This window comes from Cydia pomonella, chromosome 14 (genome assembly GCF_033807575.1).
Source record: "Cydia pomonella isolate Wapato2018A chromosome 14, ilCydPomo1, whole genome shotgun sequence".
Taxonomy (NCBI): Eukaryota; Metazoa; Arthropoda; class Insecta; order Lepidoptera; family Tortricidae; genus Cydia; species Cydia pomonella.
The window spans coordinates 9,529,530-9,549,322 of record NC_084716.1 but is presented as its reverse complement, the minus strand read 5'-3'; the positions used below and the strand labels follow the sequence as shown (position 1 = coordinate 9,549,322).

The 19,793-nt window shown below is 41.1% G+C and overlaps 2 protein-coding genes and 1 pseudogene across 2 annotated transcripts; all 3 read left to right on the top strand.

Moving 5' to 3' along the window:
• Positions 1-3,781: 3,781 nt before the first annotated feature.
• LOC133524875 (uncharacterized) lies at positions 3,782-6,747 on the top strand (annotated as a pseudogene).
• Positions 6,748-11,461: 4,714 nt separating this feature from the next.
• On the top strand, positions 11,462-13,739 carry LOC133524873 (uncharacterized). Its single transcript, XM_061861020.1, has 2 exons — positions 11,462-13,128; positions 13,219-13,739. Exons 1-2 carry the CDS (start codon positions 12,541-12,543, stop codon positions 13,516-13,518), a joined length of 888 nt encoding a protein of 295 aa, XP_061717004.1. The 5' UTR covers positions 11,462-12,540; the 3' UTR covers positions 13,519-13,739.
• Positions 13,740-15,519: 1,780 nt separating this feature from the next.
• LOC133524872 (piggyBac transposable element-derived protein 4-like) lies at positions 15,520-18,277 on the top strand. The gene is made up of 2 exons (XM_061861019.1): positions 15,520-15,693; positions 16,637-18,277. Exons 1-2 carry the CDS (start codon positions 15,530-15,532, stop codon positions 17,517-17,519), a joined length of 1,047 nt encoding a protein of 348 aa, XP_061717003.1. The 5' UTR covers positions 15,520-15,529; the 3' UTR covers positions 17,520-18,277.
• Positions 18,278-19,793: the final 1,516 nt, after the last annotated feature.

Sequence of the window (19,793 nt, the reverse complement as noted above, 5' to 3'; positions counted from 1 at the left end):
CTTGAAGCACTTGTCAGAAGCTGAATAATTTATTTTTTATATTTTCATTGTTCAAGAATTTCTCCTGGGCGACGTTGATCATCGTATTTGTATCAAAAACTATATCTGGACACATTTGACGGTTCATACGCCGTTGACGCCCTGCTGTTTTTAAACTCATATCATCTGCATCAGGATATCCCTCAAATACTACATCACAATCTGGTCCAAAATGCCTGATTCAAAATTTGGCGTAGTTATCACACACTGCTAGGAAGGTTACACTTTTCGGCCATACCACCTTGTGTAAAAGGTATCCTGTATCCATCGTCTACAACATATCTTTTATTTTCAGATGCAGGTTGATCATCGATTGGTTGAAAAAAAATCGTAGAAGCTAGATTTTTTTTGTTTTTCTCATGCCATTCACATCAAATAAAGATAATGAAATTGATGCTAATTCATATTGTAAGTTCTTCATGTGACTTTTTGGGGAAGATTATTCTTCTAAACGACATTTCAGGTTCCACGGCAATGCGTGCATTATCAACTTTTAGTGAAGAAATCACTGTTGCCAAAGGCAAAACTCGATCCTTTCTAGAGTATGATAGATCACAAAAGTTGTTACCTTCGGACTTTGCCATTATTTTTAGTACATGTTCTTGTGCTTCATGACAGTTAATGTCTTTGTCGCCTGTGATACCTGAACTTAAAGCCATGATTTTGTCCAACTTTGAGAAAGGATCATGGTTCTTATTCCATTCATATTTTTTTTCTGTTCAAAGTTCGATTAACTACAGTTAAACTATTTATGGATCCAGGTAAGGTGTTATTAATGTAGGCGCCACAGACGCATTGTTGCTTGGCGTCACAAACTGTGGAACTATTTTTGTTGTAATGGTTGGTACAGATTCGTTTTGATGGCTCGAAGGCCATATGCCATGCTTGTTGGATAAGGTTACATCGTCATTTGCGAAATGAACCCGGACCAACCAGTTCAAGATCAACCTATACGAGATCAACCAGAATAAGAGAAAAATTCCGCCGTCACTTGCGCCACGTTTTTCTCACGCTCCGCGCTCGAAAAATCGGAGAAATAGGATTTTTCGCGAGTTTTTACACCGTTAGAAGCGTGTTCAAAAGACAAATAGAGTGGTGAAAAAACGGTGAAAATCGGAAGAAAATCCAGTAAAAAAAGTGGAAAAAAACCGTTTTTTGGAGGTTAGAAAATCTTCGGGAGCCCATAACTCCCGAAAACGATCGACGACCCCACATTTTGCAACTGTGGAAATCATCCCCTGGACGAGCCCGACCCTCGGAGATGACTCCCGAAATTTTCCGGTGAGGATCCGAGGAAATAAGGACAGAAAAACAACTCCCACGTGGTCGACTTTTCAGCCAAACCAACCCTGAGGCTGAAACTGAATATAACATCACGAAGCAGAAGACGAGACAACCCCGGGGACATATCGGACAGTAAAATCGGACAACAGGTACGTGCAGTGCAAGTGAAATACAGTCGGCAGAAATCATAGACAATTTCAAAGCCAAATAGACGGAAATCCAAATCGACGACATATACCTTTTATAGTGTAAATAAATAGTGTGGACCCTTATTAGTATTTAGAAACTCTTTTTGGATTTTTTTGGGACCAAATTCCTGAAGAAAAGTGAATCAGACTAAAGGTGTGTGTGTTAAACCAACCGCAAACATAAAGTTGTCGGCGCCCCTAGTTAAGCAACCCCTGGGAATACAAAGTGTCAACCCCAAATATAGGTTCCTAGGACCTATACGAACAAAAAACTATTGGGGTAAAAACCTCCCCGAGAAGTGCTTGTGCCGACAAACTTTCACCTGCGGTTTCTGCAAAACCACCCCAAGCCCCCGGAGGGTGCACCGAGTATCGCGCGGACTGCGGACAAGTCCCATCGTGCAGGGACACTCTTCTCCCACATCGGTGAATTTTTGGATATTTTTTAGTTTAAGGGTAGCAATTTTGTGAATTTAATTGTACAGCAAGGCGGAGGACGCCATCACAGGATAAACTTGTAAACCCCAAAAATAGGGGAAGGAGTGGAGCTAGCTCAAAAATAACGTCGGCGCAGTTCTCTCTGGGAGAACTGGGAGAAACGATCTTTGGGTCTACGAGCCTACCCAAGTGTCAAAAAACCACCCCCGAGCGCATTTTTCCGGACTTCTGGTGCCCTCCTAACCCCCGAACCAAGCCTTTGTAGTTGGTAAAAAACTACCCCTCGGACCCTTGCCGAAAGGAACCAACCCGGGGAAAAAATCCCCCGACGCGGGGCCTGTTTGGAAATAAAACCCTTTTTCAAAATTCATAAAATTCAAGTTCAAAGGTAAAAAATAACATAGTTTAGGTAACAAATTTTTGGAAAACATCTAATAACTCGAAAACGGTGCGTCCTAGGTAAAAAATAGCGAAATTTTGACCCCGCTCCCCAAACCCCACCCCCCTACCTTTCCCCCAAAATCCCAACCCCCTACCCCCATCTTCGGACAACGACCAACCCAACCAGACCCCTGGGGTGCAAAACTTTGAGCGCCTATAACTCAGAAACCAGGACAGCTAAGAGGGTGGGACTTTCGGCATTGGCATCGGCGCGCTGTGCTGGTCCCTATTGACTAATACACAGCCTCCAACAATGTTTCTCGGTAGAAGTCCGATCAAACAGACAGGGGGTTCAGCTCCTCCTAAACAAACAACCCAGAGAAGAGCGTCAGACGCAGCATCGGAGAATGGGATATGGGAAAAGCGGATGCCGCCAACTCAAAGCCCTCTCCTGCAAAGCCCAAGACCGCGCCAGCAACGGCGTCTACGACAATCACTAAAACAACCAAGAGGCCTTTAACAGAGCCTGCCGCATCGGGTCTGCCGGTGTCGCAGGGTGCTGTGCGGAGGCTGGTGGTAGATGTGACAAAGAGTCTTCCTATGGCAGAAAAATACGCAAACCGGACAACGGAAGCAAGGGCGTGCCTGACCAGGGCAAAGACGCAGCTTGGCGAAGCGAGAAACGTAAAGACGGACATAAAGATGAACGTTACCCAGGCCGTTGAGCGCCTTTACCAGCTGGTAAAGGAAGCCGAACTGGAAAAGGGAAAAGCGTGGTCAGAAAATAAGGAAGGGGAAACACCAGTGGGGAACAAAGGGGCTCCAAAATCGGCTACAGATAAAACCAATCTAAATATGACATTCCAGGTAAACAAGGAATCAGAATTAATCCTCTCAAGGTTAGAGGTGCAGACTAGGCGCATTGAAGAAAATAGCAGAAAAATGGATGAGATGAAAGCCTCGATGGAGACCCTTGGGAAGATGGTGGCAAACGCGACATACGCGAGCGTAGCGGCAGCAGCCTATGCGGGCGTGGCGGAAGGCCGCTCCGATCGAGTAAATCCGGTGCGACCGACGTTGCACTCTGTAGTGGTTACCTCAGAAAATGAAACCGAGACAGGAGAGGAGGTGCTTGAAAAAGTGCGGAAGGCGATAGACGAAAGGAAGGATGGATTCAGGTGGAAAAAGTATGGAAATGTGGTGGCCCATAATGTTCCACAATATGCTAAGTTCCTACTTTGACAGAATCACAATTTTTCATAATTAGCTCGGGTTTGCAACGCTCATTTTATAAACAATGATTGGGAAGACTTGCTTAATAATCCAGCCTTCGAAAATTTTAACAGTGCTCGTGTTGTTGGCATGATGAAATTATATAAATGGGGTTTCGAACGAAGAGGCTACCATGATTTCGAAAATATCGAAGAAATAGATAAAAATGAATTTTATTTTTGGACGGGAGTTACATAATATCATTTTAATGTTATTTTGAACCAAACACTTTCACTGCGTACTTAACAAAAATAAGAACTGGTAAACCAAATGAGCGGGTAGCAAAAAGATTCAGTATGTCGAGAAGAACCTTAGAAAGGAACTTGGCGATAGCAAGAGAATGCTTAAGGGATGATTTTGTTCTTCAGAATTTGGGCTTAAATCATATTACTAGTGAACACGTGGTGGCCAGAAATCTTGCAATTCCAAGCCATTTCTTTGATGGTAACAAAAACGAACCGGCCGCTATTTTAGGATATGATAGTACATATATTGATTTGCAAAAGAGTGCGAATTTCCATTTTCAGCGCAAGACTTACAGTCTCCATAAGTTTCGAAACTTAGTTAAACCATTTTTAATAGTATGTACCGATGGCTACATAATAGATGTTACGGGACCTTACACAGCCACGACTTCGGATGCAACAATTATGCTCGACCGATGCGAGAAGATTCTCGGATTCATGGGTTCTTGAGAGCTGACGATGAATTTATACTGGATCGTGGATTCCGGGATTTGATCGATTCTATTGAGGAATGCGGATATAATCGTCACATGCCGCCAACGAGAAGAAGAGGTAAACAACTAACGACAGTAGATGAACAAATCTAGATTAATAACCTTGATCCGGTGGGTAGTAGAAACTATTAACGGCAGATTCAAAACAGATTTTAAAATCTTCCGCCATGTATATTTAACGTTGTCACGAAAAATATGATGGTTGATTTTAAAATAACAGCGGCCATAATTAATGCTACGCGACCTACATACGAAGACCATATGTATGCGGAACAGTTAATAGCCATAATAAATGAACGGATGAGTCAACCCAATCAGCTGGCGGATTATGTGATAAACCATAATTTGAACAGGCAGAGAGTAGCGTTTGTGCGACTCGATGGAAATAGGTAATCCAGATTTCGATGAGTTTCCGCCGCTTACATATGAGGAGTTAGCGTTGTTTACGTTGGGATCGTACTACTTACATTTGCAAAGAGAACATAAATACATATAACACAATACATTCAGGCTGCGTTCCGAAAGAAGCTCGCCGTTCTATTGGCCTTGATGGCGTCGCGGGCGGGCGGGCGGTCTAGAGCGTAGTGTGCTCAGCAGTGGGACGTATATAGGCTGACAGGATGATGATTATATTGATTATACATATCGCGTCTGCGGCCAGCGTGTGGCCGCTACACGGGCGCGATTAAGAGTGAGAAAGAACGATGTTAGAATGAGACATCAGCTGTCAAATTAGTCGCGTGACTTTTTTGTGGCGCACGCGATTTGATAATGAGTCGAGGACATTTCTTTTTACGAAATCTTAGTAATTTATTAGGGAAAATCTCAGAGATAATAAATGATGTTGTTTTTTTGCAAACAAATAATAATACATGCTATTCATTGAACAACTTTATGCAACATTTTATTCGGTTTCCGAATGAGAATTTTGTGCGTCTGCGCCCAGTCTAATATCGGCATCGTGAACCAAACGTCAAATGTGACATTTCCCATACTCAAAGAACGAATCGTGCGCACCATGGGCAACTGGTAATTAACAATTCACTATGAGTTTTCTTGTTGTATTAATATAATTGTCATTAAAATTAATATAATGTACTTCTTTTTTTTATAGCTGACGTAAACACGATGGTTTTAAAGGTATTTATTGTCGTGTGGTTCGATTTGGCACCTATACCTACTTATTTTAATATCATACTGCACTTGGGATGTGTAATTATACTTGGGATGTGTAATGCTGCCGATATTGTTTGTGCTGGCTTAAATTAACATTGCCTTACAGCGTGTGTTGTCCAACTAACCTCTGAAATACTTGTGGGGATGCATTTGGAATGGTTGAATCAGTTTTACGTTGATAACCTGATACTAGTGACCGACCGAAACATGTTATTTTGCCGAAACCGAAACCGAAGGTTCGGTTTCATTGTAGTTTCGGCCGAAACCGAAACCGAACCTTTTATAAAAAATAAAGTCCTTAAAAAGTCGAAAAAATGTTACTAAGCCCGTTTTTTTTTAAAATTAATATCTCCCCGACCTATAATTACAGGTTTCTACTTTCAAAGATTTATCACAATGAAATTTCAGCACAGTTACAGAGGTTCTGTTTGAAAATTTAACTACCCTATAAAGTGAAAAAAATACATTATTTGTAACACAAAGTTGTAAAACATAACGAATTCACAACAAAAACAAACTAAAATACTTGATCAAACTACTTACCATTATTCGCGGAACAAACACAACACGTATTGACACGTCTACACGAGCAAAGCGCACTGATTTAGGTAGTTGCCGGCGGAGTCAGGCGAGCAACGCCATATTGCCAGCCGTGCCGAGCGCGCCCGACGTTAGCCGAGCGCGACCCGAAGGTACGATGTTGTAAGTTTCGGCGCGGCCGAAGGGTTCGGCCATTTTTGGCCGAAACCGAAACTCGGGCCGAAACTTGATTTTTTGGCCGAAACTGGCCGAAACCGAAACCGAAACCGAAATTTCGGTCGGACACTACCTGATACTAATGTTACTGACTACTTAATGGTTTAATACTTAATTATGACTTGCAGCATTCAGAGGACCCCAGGATGCCTGGAATGGCTTATGCCGTGTACCAAAATGTAAGTTTCTTACAAGCTTTTATATAATTTGTACTGTTTCTACGTTCAAAAAATAAGGTTGACACACAAGTCTCTTTGAAATAAGGTGATAAATTTGTCCGAAGTTATAGAATTCTACTTAGTTTAATTAATTTATGATACTGTTTGTTTATGTAATTAGTAGACAAGTCATTTAACAAAGTTTAGCAAATATTAAGTGCCTAACACCTAGCTTGTCATAACATGTATTTATTGTTTTATTTTTATTCATACTGGGAGCTCAAACATTAATGATTGATATATTCACAGAAACAATGAGCAAACACCGCTGCTGAGCCAGCAGGAGCCACTGGCGGAGCTGCTGCCGGAGCCGCTGCCAGAGCAGCCCCCAGAGCAGCGTTGTAGCCTTTCAGACCACAGGCTGAGGCTACAACTCAGGCTGTACAGGGCGCTGCTCCTGCCAGAAGAACCCAGGCAGCCGCTTGACCCGTCGGAGCTCCTGGCTGCTCAACAGCGGTAGCGGGCAGCTGTAGAAGCTGCACAGGAACGCTGCTTCAAATAGGGAGCCCTATGCATTATTAATTTGGTGTGTATAGGGCTCCCTAATGTCAATGAATTAAAATTTTCGATTTTTAAATTTGAGTTTCATTACAATCTATTACATCAAACTACTAAAAGCCTGGAATCATTTAGCTTATGATATTATTATTATAACTTTTGAAATAATTAATCCTACAAACATACATCCAGTCTAAAAATGAAATGATTATGGTGAAGATGTAAGTCCTCGAGAGGGAGGCAATAAAAATACTTGTTAGTTGCAATTATTTATTTACATTAATTACATTATTTACATATTGACCATATTGTACATTAATTGTATTTGTGAAATGTAGGAAAACATTCCAGACAAAAACCGGGTGAAGCTGGGCACTTGACACACTGGTACAAAGTTTGTTTTCTAACTTTTGATGTATCCCAGCATTGCTTGCACCTTTTTCTTTTAGTACGGCTACCCTCAGGTTTAGGCAGGTGCGAGGGATAGTGAATACCCTGATTATTATTAATTTCGCCAGGTATACTCAAAGGTGGCGGTGGCAGCAAACTTGTAATAACGGCTTCTCTGAAGTTATAGTAACTAGTTTTACCATTTTTAATGGTATATAAAGAATAGGCATTCAACAATAACATTTGAAAAATGTGAATGCCTACTTTTTTGTACCATCGCATTGTCTTACGCTCGCACGTATAATATGCGAGCATTTGGTCCTGCTTATCAACACCGCTCATATTGGGACCGTGCGAAGTACATGGTGGGGGTAAGTAAAGCGATCCCAGCGCATAAGGTGGTAAAAATTTGAACTAACTGCGTATAGCGTCTTTAACATTTCGTACAATTATATCTCGAAATGAAACTTTGATTTACGATTACTCCTGAAATATTCATTTAAATTGAATGGTGTAAGGGACCATTGTAATCTGTATGAAATGCTTAATATAACTAACGTATTTATTTTGATAATTGTTAATAATGTATCCATGTAAATAGCTTTGCAAATGCCACATGTTACGTGATCTTTTTCTAGAAGTTAAGAATGGATTTAGTAAGTTATCCTTAAAAGATAGACATTTAACATCGCGGACTTTTTTGTAGACCTATGAATGAGAAACACCCCCACCATACATTGTGTTGTTACAGCTCAAACGGATTAGGCAGCGTTTTCGATTAAAGCTCCTAGCCAGCGTGATTTTTTCCGACAACATCGTTATATTTCAAACAATTTACACAAAACCTTAACAAGTTATATACTTAAGCCTTCCTCAAGAATCACTCCATTGATAGATGAAAGTCGTATGAAAATCCGTTCAGTAGTTTTTAGTTTCGGAGTAGTTTTATAAGATGTAGTGAATTGACATTTTCCCCTAGACTTGCGGACACTAGGTTGCGTGACAGTCGTGCACGCTCCCAATATTTATTATAGCTCACTCAACGAAGACCAAACAATGCCAAATAGGGGAAATAACTCGTGTAAAAGCGATTTTTGGCATAGTTGTAGGGGATGGTTTTTGAAGCAACATACTCGAAGTACTGATGCATGGGGGTTTAGCTAAGGGGTGGGGGGGTCGTTAAGGTCCCCTTTTAAAGTTTTTCTTATATATCTTGTAAACGGTGGCTCATAGCAAAAAAAATCTTCTGCTCAAGCAATCTACATAAAATTCTCTACAAAAAGGTCCTGTACACTTTTTCGCTGGGATCAATATTTAACGAGATATCAAAGAAGAAAGTTAATTATGATCAATTCTCGCGTTTTTACGTATTGGTTCAAACTGCTGGCGCACACGGCGCGCTCCTTTAGCGTCGTCGGGCGCAAGGGACTGGCGGCAAGGTCACCGCCAACCAATCACGACGCACAGATGGAGTGGCGTGAGCGCCGAGGATGGTCCGACCAATCAAATGAATGAATGAGAGCGTGGTAACGTGGGACAGCCGTCGGGCGGGTGGGGCGCGCGGCGGGGTGCCGGGGTGGCTCAGTAGAGCGTGTGTCGCAAGTGAGTGAAGTGGTTGTGTGCGCGCCGAGTTTCGCGGCAAAATCGTTTAGAGGTTATAAAACAAGTGCATCGCGTCGCGTGTTATGATTTTTGTTTCTACGTGACACTGTCACTACGACATGTCGGAGAACTGTTTAATTTGTGATGATTTGGTCGAAACGGACTTGTGTAGAGTCGGAAGTAAAGGGATTATTGGGATAGTAAAGGCAAGTGCGTTAAGAAAAGATGGAAAAGATACATGTTTAAGGAACAAGACGAGTGGTGTTGTTCACAATGCTTGCAGAAGAGAGTACATTAGAAGTGACTCAATAAAAAGGTTTTTGAGAGAACAAGCCCTTACAGAGAAACAATCCACGTCACGTGGTGTCTCTTTGCGTTCAGGACATAGTGTATTTGATTTCAAAACAAAGTGTTTTTTTTGCACAGAAGAGTATGACGAGGAGGCGGAGAGAAAAAAACCTTATTGTAAGCGTCGAACCATTATCAAAGTTCGTACGACTACGTTTCACAATTCCGTGCTTCTTCGTGGACAGGAAAGAAATGATGAGTGGGGTAACGACGTAGTAAGACGTATCTGCACTGTTGGGGATCTACACGCAGTAGATGCAATATATCATATGGATTGTTACAAAAAATTCACCCTTGCCAGTCTACCTTCAAAAAGAAAAGGTGGACGACCGATTGATGAAGGGATTACAGAAGCAATGAACGAAATCTACGATTACATTGAAAAAAATTATAACTGCCAATTTTCTATGGGCGATTTGTTAGAACAGATTACGGGAGAACCACCAACTGTGAAAACCATCAAAGCCAGAATGAAGGAAAAATATGGAGACCAAATAATTTTCAGTACAACTCGCACCAAACAAACAGTCGTCTGCTTTAGTGCAACTGGTGAATAAATTTTGAACGACGCGTGGTACACGTCAAGATGTACTGATGAACAGGAAGAAAATGAGAGAATTGTACGAAAAGCCGCTGACATTATCTTGAAAGATGTTGAATCCATGGCTTATGACAACGGTGCCTATCCTCCTTTAACTAGCTTCTGCAAGGAGGTTGATGAATTGATACTTAAATCTCTCACAGTTTTCATAGATTGTCTAGCAAAGAAGAAAAGGTCACGAGAGGTTGTGAAGAAAAAAATGACAACTATAGCTCATGCACTTATTGCTGCTGTACGCCCTCGATGTTTCATATCCCCTATTTTGTCCAGCATCGCTCTACTCATATACCGAAAATATGGATCCAAAAACTTGGTGGACCTTCTGTCGAAGTTGGGATTGAGTGCTTCTTATTACGAGGCTCAGCAACTGGAGCTCTCCACCATCCACCATGCGGAAGAGCCTATTCCAATTGAAACGTTTATTCAGTTCGTCTTTGACAATGCTGATTTCAATGTATGCACTCTCGATGGCCGGAATACTTTTCACAGCATGGGAGGTATCAAATGTGTTACACCCGCTAACACTATGCATCCAAAAATGTCAAGAGGTTGAATTCTGCTCCTGCCCGCTCGGAGTTCTGGAGGTGCAAACATTTGAGGGTAGGGGAACCAACGCATTGCAACAAATTACTATAGAAGACTTGAGCATGCTGAAGCCCATCCCCTGTGACATATTCACACCCACCATTCAAGATCTCTTGTGGATGAGTGGCAAGTGGCTCCAGGAAATGGAACACACTTTGGAGGTGCCTAACATTCCAGAATGGAAAGGTTTTATGCAATTGACGAGTACATTGATTAACAAAGAAACAACTTCGGTAACTTTTCTTCCATTTATCAATTCGCCACCAAATGAGTACAGCACTATACGCACAGCATTACAGTATGCTTTAGAAAAAAGTCAGGAGGTAGGAGCCACCATTTGTATTGTAACATTTGACCAGCCTTTATATTTAAAGGCCAGGGAAATCACGTCTGGGACTATTATCGTGAGACTTGGTGGGTTTCACCTTCTAATGTCCTTTTTGGGTTGCATTGGTCACACAATGGCTGGATCTGGACTGAAAGATATACTATGCCAAATTTTTGCTGCTAATTCAGTTGACAAAATGTTAACAGGACATGCCTACAGCCGAGCCGTTCGAGGACATTTGCTCGTTCAGCTTGTTTTAGCTCATATTATTCTGGAAGGAGCCAATGTCTCAGAAGAAGAAAAGAGGGACATCTCGACTATGTTGACCAACATAGAAGAATTGACTCCAGACAAAGTTAAAGAGAATGCTTCATTGATGTCTACTTTGAAAAAATTTCAGAACCACCTGGAAACCCTTAAAGAGAATGGGCCTACCGCTGCTTTGTGGGTGCAGTATTTTAATATGGTTACCCTCATGAAGAAATACATTGATTCTGAGCGTTGCGGTGATTGGGACGGCCACTTGGCGCGTGTACAACAGATGATCCCATTCTTCCATGCCAGTGGGCACTTCCAATACGCGAAATGTGCCCATCTCTACGTGCAAGACATGACGCAACTAAAAAACAGCCATCCCCAAACGTACAAGGAATTTGCAGAAAAAGGCTTCTTTACCATTAATCGTACAGGCACACCTTGGGCAGGAGTATGGTCAGATATGGTCATAGAGCAAACGCTCATGCGCTCCATGAAAAATTCAGGTGGCCTGACACCGGGAAGAGGAATTACTGATTCTGTATTGGCCAAATGGATTTGCGGATCACCGGGATGCACTGCCATCTGCACTTCATTGGAGGAGTACGCCAATGTGGTTTTTGCTAGTGGAGAACAGCACGTTGATTTCCGACTATCACGGCAACAGAGAGATTCACAAGATCGAGCCAAGATTAGAGAATGGTTCAGTGAACATCCCCCATTTCCAATGTTGAATTCGCTAATGTCCCTGTCAACGGGCATCCTGGGAAATTCCAGAATAAATTGCCACCAAGCTCTAGATATTGGCACCAAAACGATGCAAAGTTTCACTGGGCGCAAATTCAGTGACATGAAGCAGTCTAAGAAGAATGTGGTTTTGTCACTAGCCAGTATGAGCAGTAGCATTAAAATCAATGGTGAGACAGTTACTGTTAACCCTTTGACGATTGATGACGACCCAAAGAACTGTCATAGCAAAAAAGAACGAAGAAGATGTTGAAGACCTTTTGACTTATGAACTAACCCCTTTCCCGATGGCTCTGTTCCAAGAGGGTTTAATGCGAAAAAGGAAGAAGTCATCCCTCTACGATGTTTTGCCAGTAGAGAACAACGCAGCTCTCGATCTCAACCAAACCACCAATGTCATAGATGGTGGTTTCCTACTACACCGTATGAAATGGAGCCCGTCCTCCAACGTTTCTACGATTTGCCATCAATACATTACCTACGTCCAGAAACATTATGGTCCAAATTGTATGGTGGTTTTTGATGGTTACAGTGATGTCAACAGCACTAAATGAGCAGAGCAGAAGCGACGAGGTCTGACTAAAACGTCGGTTGATATTAACTTTAACGAAAATACGAACATCACTGTTCAACAGGAGCATTTCCTCGCCAACGAAAAAAATAAAACGAGGCTGATTCAATTCCTCACCGAGAAAATGACAGCAGCAGGGATTGAAACAACTGTTGCAACAGGAGATGCTGATGGTACTATTGTCAGATGCGGGTTGGATAAGGCTGCAGTTCATCCAACTGTTGTAATAGTTGGGGAAGATGTCGATTTGATAGTCCTCCTCATGGGATTGGCTCCACCAAATATTAACGTGTTCTTTATGAAACCAGGGCGTGGAAAGGTGGAAACCAAATTGTTTTCAGTGCGACAATTTCAACAGCTTCCATTTGCCACGACAATTCTCCTTCTCCACAGCTTTTCCGGATGCGACACCACCTCCGCAATCCATGGAAAGAGCAAAGTGGGAATTGCTAAGCTGTTCACGGATAAACCAGACCTGACCCAAAAAATCTCAGACATTTTTAATGAGCCTTCAACATCACCTGAGAGTATTGAACAGGCCGGCGAGAAACTGTTTCTGGCAATTTACAAAGCGCCTAATCAGGAACAAAATCTAAATAAATTACGATACTCAGCTTTTTTGAGAGCATCAACGAAGCCGAAATCAGATCTGGCCACTCTTCCTCCTACCAGAGGAGCTTCGAAGCAGCACTCGTTGAGAGTGTACCTACAGGTATTATTAACCACAGAAGTTGTCAAATACTGTAATATAAATATGTATTTGAGCTAAATACTTACGTTGATCTTATTACATCTTTTACAGATACAACAATGGCTCAGCAAGCCCCTACCACCTACTCAATGGGGCTGGACCAGAGGAGACGATGGCATCCTAAAGCCGGTGACAACAAACGATCCTGTGGCACCTGACTCCATCCTCAACAGCATATTTTGCCGATGCAAGACTGGGTGTGGGGTGCGATGCGGCTGCCGGAAAGCAGGAATTGCCTGCTCCAGTGTTTGCGGTGTATGCTCCGGCTCATGCTCTAACGGAGCCCCAATCGAAAACATCGTCGACGATGATGTTGATGATGATATTATGTTACATTTAGAAGATAATTAGTTTTTTTAAATACATGCCATACCTACTTGAAGAAATGTATCTTTATTTTATTATTGTCCATCTTCTTTCCTTCACATCTCATTAAATATTGATCCCAGCGAAAAAGTGTACAGGACCTTTTTGTAGAGAATTTTATGTAGATTGCTTGAGCAGAAGATTTTTTTTTGCTATGAGCCACCGTTTACAAGATATATAAGAAAAACTTTAAAAGGGGACCTTAACGACCCCCCCCCCCCCACCCCTTAGCTACACCCCCATCCATCAGTACTTCGAGTATGTTGCTTCAAAAACCATCCCCTACAACTATGCCAAAAAACGCTTTTACACGAGTTATTTCCCCTATTTTTGCTTCTTTGAGTGTACTATTATATTCAATGACCATTTCTGGTTTTAATGTTATCAGTCCCCTTTTGTTTGTGAATGGTTTTAGCTCTGGGGACAGTTTGGTGCTGATAGTCAGGACGTCACGTTTGTCGTGCCATTTGCACACACATATACCCTCTCTATCGTATCTATAAATGCTGCCACCTTTTTGCAATTTATGTGTGCAAACATCTTTGGGATTATTTTTTCTTTGGGAACGCAAAGTTCCTGTGCAATTAGTGTTATTTTGCAACAGGAACTTTGCGAGTCCTACACTATTATAAAAATTATCCATAAATATATGACGACCAGAATTCAAGTGCTCTTTTAAAAATGCTTGGTCTCTGCAATTTTGCCCTGGATTCCTTAGCGGAGTCGACGACATACGGTAGAGAAACAAATGAACTCCCGAGCGGAGTTCTTGACATGCAGCGTTGTTTATTTGTCAAGTGCGCGATTGGACTCCACGGGGGAGTCTTATATAGTTGTTTGTTTTTACGCCGACATGTAGCGAATGGCATGGATTTTGGCCTCACAGTGAACGTGTTAACACGTTCAATGTCAAGAACGCCCCTAGGGAGTTCTAAGTAACTTTGCTCACATGTCACCCGACTCCCGAGGGGAGTTCGTACTATATAATTATAGATGGCCAAAGGCAATGTCATCCGACTCCTCTAGCGAGTTCTTACGAAACAGTCGATTTTTTAGGGTTGTCACTATATCTCGTTTTTTGAGGATTATTAATCTTCTATTCTGTTTGTATTAGTAACATATAAAAATGCAGTAATAAGGTTTTTAGGAACGTCGTTACTTTAAAACTTAGGTAAACCACATCCTGCTAGCGCGAAGATCGCGCATTTCGATTTTTTTTATCTCCTACTATTTTTCAAATATGTAAGTGCGATAGAGATTTCTCGAAATTTACGTTTGTACATGTTGGCGGAAGCCCCGCAGGAATACGGATAGAATTGACCGATGTTTTAGTTCCTAAGCAGGTAATAAAACGTTTCCGAGAACTATTTGTTTTCGCTTTAAATAGTAATGGTTCGAAAATAACAACCACATGTCTGGTGTACGACTTGTTCTGAAAGAAGCAAATAAAATACCGAGAAACTAACAAAAAAAATCGGACTTCATTGTACTTTGTCTAGAATAAATAACAGTAAGTCCCAATGACTTGCAATTATTTTGTAACTTCGTGCCCATATAATAAAGTCGAAAGTGATTTGTCCAAAAAAAGTACTTAGAATCATAATTTTATGATGCACTTAGCCGTTGCAAGTATTTTACTAATTCTTATCTGTTTTGAAGTCGCCGGCTGGGGACCCGGGATTTACCTGGACTGCGTGCGCTTTGATTTAAGTTGCAAATAGAGCCATTCGGTATTCGTTTGCGCTCTATGCCAGACCTATAGGGTGACCTCTTGTGTTTTCGTTTTGTGCTCCTAAGTTTTGATATTTTGACGACTACGGCTTGTTTTCTGGACTTGGTTTGCTTTCCCAACTGTGATCTCTGCGTAATTACCGGACTTTGTGTGTTTGATTGGCGTAAATACGAGCAGTGCTTGATTTTTTTAATCACTGTGCTTGCCCGTTTTACAATGGCGGTTAATCGTACCAGTGAAGACGTGGAGCGTGATCTGCGTGAGATGTTCGGTGACAACCTGAGTGATGATCTTCCGGCGCAATTCCATGAGGTAGAAATATCTCAAATTCAGCGGCTATTGGAAAGACGCGATGACATCAGTTCGGACACTTCAGATGAAGACATCAACTCAGACGAGGACTTTGATGACGCTGGCGAGGAGACAATGTGAGTACATACAAACATTCCGTTACTGTTTAGATTTTATTAAAATCTAGCTGCGATTTTAATTATTATAGTACATTTGTTCGCTAGTATTCTTGCAGCGTGTAGAAACAGTTTTTTTTATTAGATATCTATGTCCTATTAAGAGTCGCCAGGACGCTCGCGTGAACTCGCGTCCCCATACAAACGTAGTTCAGCTCTCATTTTAAAACAACATGCTTTGGAACCACGAAATTTGTTATGGGCATTCTAGTAGTACAGATCTAGGCCGGTAATTCATTTTCGTTGCAAAAAAATGTAATACAAAGAAAATATAGCAAAAATAACTTTTGTATTTAAATTTGTAACTGGCTGTACTGGCTTCGTGGTTCTAAAGCATGTCGTTTTAAAATGAGAGCTGAACTACGTTTGTATGGGAACGCGAGCGTCCTGGTGCCGTATTCTAATTTGAAAATGTATAAACAATACATTAACAACACAGTCTGTCTTAAACATAACTCCAACACTCAACCAATAATCAACCAATATTGAAGTTATATTGTAGTTGCATCGCAGTATTCTTCAAGCAAATCCCGTCATTTTTGATTCAGACGTGTAGACGTTAGCTGTGTTGTGTTGTTAATTTGTTATTGCATTGGATTTGCATTGGAGTTGAATCGTGTCTGAGCGTGTTTTAAAGTTAGAATACGCCCCCTGGCGACTCTTAAACTCATCATAGTTAAGTAACCATAATTTTAATGATTCCTTTCATTTTTAACCATAACAAATGATGATGAGTTAGACCTCTTTTTTGTAATACAATTAGTATTAAACTAAATCGGATAGTACGTATATCCTTGTTTAGAGCCTTCCTGGTGAGACACTGTATACCGATCGATTTAGGTATAGTTGTGTCAGTAGTACTAATATCTAAAATCACCCCTAAAGATTTATTTTATTGTTTTAGGGATGTTGACGTAGATGACTCGTCGAGCGACGAAGAAGCAGAAATGCTTGCAGAGAGGGGAAGGGGCGCCGCGAGACGAGACCCAGTGACGAACGACAGCGCGGAATGGACTCTGCATCAACCTCGTAACGTCGCGAACAAGCCATTGTTTACTGGTACAGAAGAGTTACGGGTGTCTGAAGGATGCACTACTCCGTACGATTTTTTCAAAGAACTCTTCACTGTAGAGTTTTTAGAAGGAATAATTACGGCCATAAACTTGTTTGCCACAAATCTTATTAGCAATAACTGCTTTGCTAATGGTCGCATTCACGCGTGGACACCTTTGACGGTCGCGGAGTTTCTCATATTTCTGGGAATTTTGTTCCATATGGGAAACATAAAATTAAACCGATACTCCGATTACTGGAGACGACATCGCTTATACAATTTGTTTACGAAAGATTACATGTCTTGTAACAGATTTTTACTTATATTTAGATGTTTGAAGTTTGGAGAAGATAATTTAGACTCATTGTTTAAGTATTTTAATGAAAAAATGACTGATTTGTATAGTCCTGGGGAAAATTTATCCATTGACGAATCGATGATTCTATCAAGAGGCCGAAGTGGGATTAGGCAATATATGCAGGGAAAACGCCACAAATACGTATTGGCAACTCCCGCTGGTACTGCACTCCAAGTACATATGTACAGGGGTAAGCGAGACGCAGAAGTCGGAGGGCAAGGTCACACAGATAAGGTAGTGTCAAAACTTTTAAGAATCGTAAGGTCGTATTGCCACGAGTACATGCGTATGAATGGTATATACACCATTGAAATGTACCTACAACCAGAAATGATCGCGACAAGTCCGTGTGAAGCTACTACACGTACATTTTAATAGATCCCACGCAGATTGGAAGACATCGTATTTAAAACTATTATATGCTCGTGTATACAAAGCTATCGCAAGCTGTGCACATGTTGCAAGCGTAGTCTATTTTTTATCTTGGGCCAGGCATCAAGAAGTGATTGACGCGCATGCTGACTTTTTAGACGAATTGACAATTGATTTTGATCAAACAGAATAAAAATATTGTTTTTTTAGAACTGGATTTTATTTTTGTTCCTCTTGATATTAAACAATATAACAACAGCAACGCAATATAACAGCAGCTACTCAAAGTATTTTGGAAATAATTCCGATAGTTCTGACTTAATTCATTGCATAAATGCTATAATGATAAGAAATGCTTTTTTGTTTTTTTTTTTATGATAGAGGAGGCAAACGAGCAGACGGATCACCTGATGGTAAGCGATTACCGCCGCCCATGGACACCTGCAATACCAGAGGGGTTGTAAGTGCGTTGCCGGCCTTTAAGATGGGAGTGGGAGAATCAACTTTTTAGCGTCACTCGTTGCCATGGTTACGATTAGTTGTCCAGGGGACAAAAGTTCATTGAAATACTGATTTTATGGTATTTAAATGTATCAAACTTGCGTTTTTGTGGTCGTTATAACCAATGTCCATAATGGGCCCCCTACTAAGCATGTTAATAGAACGGCATACAACGTCTCTTCAAACAAACTGTGCCACTGTTGTCCCTTGGACAACGGGACAGGATAACAAAACAAAAAAAGTTGATTCACCCGAGTACGCTCTTTTTTTGAAGTTTTGAAGGTCGTATCGGTTCGGAAATACCGCAGGCGAAAGTATTTTTATCTCAATGCTCCCATGGCTTGGAAGAATGCGACTCATACCACTGAGTAGCAGATACATTTACCTACATACCTAGCCCCATTTCGTTTGTATATGCTGTATGTGCCATATGTCCGAACAAAACGCCCAATGACCTTTGTACTAATAGTACCTCCATAAAAAAAATGTACCTCACGGTACTTAAAGTTATTACCAAAAAAACAGTACACCAGCCATTTTGACGGTCAGAATGGCGGGAGCAAATAAATTTGAGTGCCAATAAATATGACCAGTGTGCTCAAAAAGTAAGCGCCTTACTCGCCATCTGTGAAAAACGAACGAGAAGAATACGGAGCTATAGCATACGCTACCGCTACCAAGGTGAAGTGCTCGGAATCTCTTGCGTACCCCCAAGGCAAACAAGATGGAAACATATTTATTGTGAAGGAAGTAGAGAGGTCAGTTTGACTTATGAAACAGACTTGCGTCGAAAAATGTTTGCTTCTATAGACAGAGTGATTTCTGAGATTTAAACAGTTGCAAGAACTGGCCGATAAATATGGGTTTTTGCGACCAGAAACTTTATTGGGCGATGGCAATATCAACCTCGATAAAGCTCCAAAAGATTTCATACTCGAGCGCGATCATCTCCAGGCTGTCGTAACAGCTTCAGATCCGGACAATAAAATACAACTATTGGAGTACAACTCATTAGATTTGTTCAAATGCATAGTGGAAACAAGGCTAGAATAGGGCTTACCTAACATTATTATAATGTTTAGGATATTTTTGACAACAGCAGTTAGTAATGCCAGTTGCGAGAGGCTTCTCATGGTCAAAGTTAATCAAAAATATCTACGCTCAACAATGTCAGAGCAGAGACTATGTATTCTTGCCATATTAACTATTGAGCACACAATCAACATTGACTTTGTCTCTTGCATTAGAGATTTAGCTGAAAAAAAGCAAGAAAAGTAAAAAAATATATTAATAAATCTTTGGGTATCATGCCGTAGCGCAGGGGCCATTTTTTGAAATATTTTATTATTATGTTTAGCTCTGTTATGAATATGGTCGTAGGTCCTCGAACTGTGTATGTTAAATTAAGGGCGTCGAATCAAGCAATTTCTAAGAAGCAATTAGTGAGAATCGTAGGAGATTTTTAAAGGTGCCGCCACAGCTGCGTCTTTGTGGCTGCGTTCGACGAGCAGGCAATGCGTTGCAAAACGCAATAAATGAATCACTGCGCAGCAAGCCCACGCTTAGCATAACAACGTTTGCGTTTGACATTTGTTTGCTTAGCGATTTTAATTAGTGAAAATATCGTCAGGACAATTTTGATTTTGGTGAAGTTATTATTTTGCGCGAAGCCGTGAATTACCTTTTATGCATGTTTTTGTAACGTAAAGCTTTTTATACGCAAATATCATGCGATCGCTTCTTTACTTACCCCCACCATTTTTTAAATTTAACGAT

What these genes read in the sequence shown, in the direction of transcription:
- LOC133524872 (XM_061861019.1), top strand. Translation starts at nt 15,530, where the DNA reads ATGTTCGGTGACAACCTGAGTGATGATCTTCCGGCGCAATTCCATGAG. An exon ending in GACGCTGGCGAGGAGACAAT is followed by an intron (nt 15,694 to 16,636) that starts GTGAGTACATAC and finishes TTATTGTTTTAG; the next exon opens with GGATGTTGACGTAGATGACT.
- LOC133524873 (XM_061861020.1), top strand. Translation starts at nt 12,541, where the DNA reads ATGACAGCAGCAGGGATTGAAACAACTGTTGCAACAGGAGATGCTGAT. An exon ending in CGTTGAGAGTGTACCTACAG is followed by an intron (nt 13,129 to 13,218) that starts GTATTATTAACC and finishes CATCTTTTACAG; the next exon opens with ATACAACAATGGCTCAGCAA.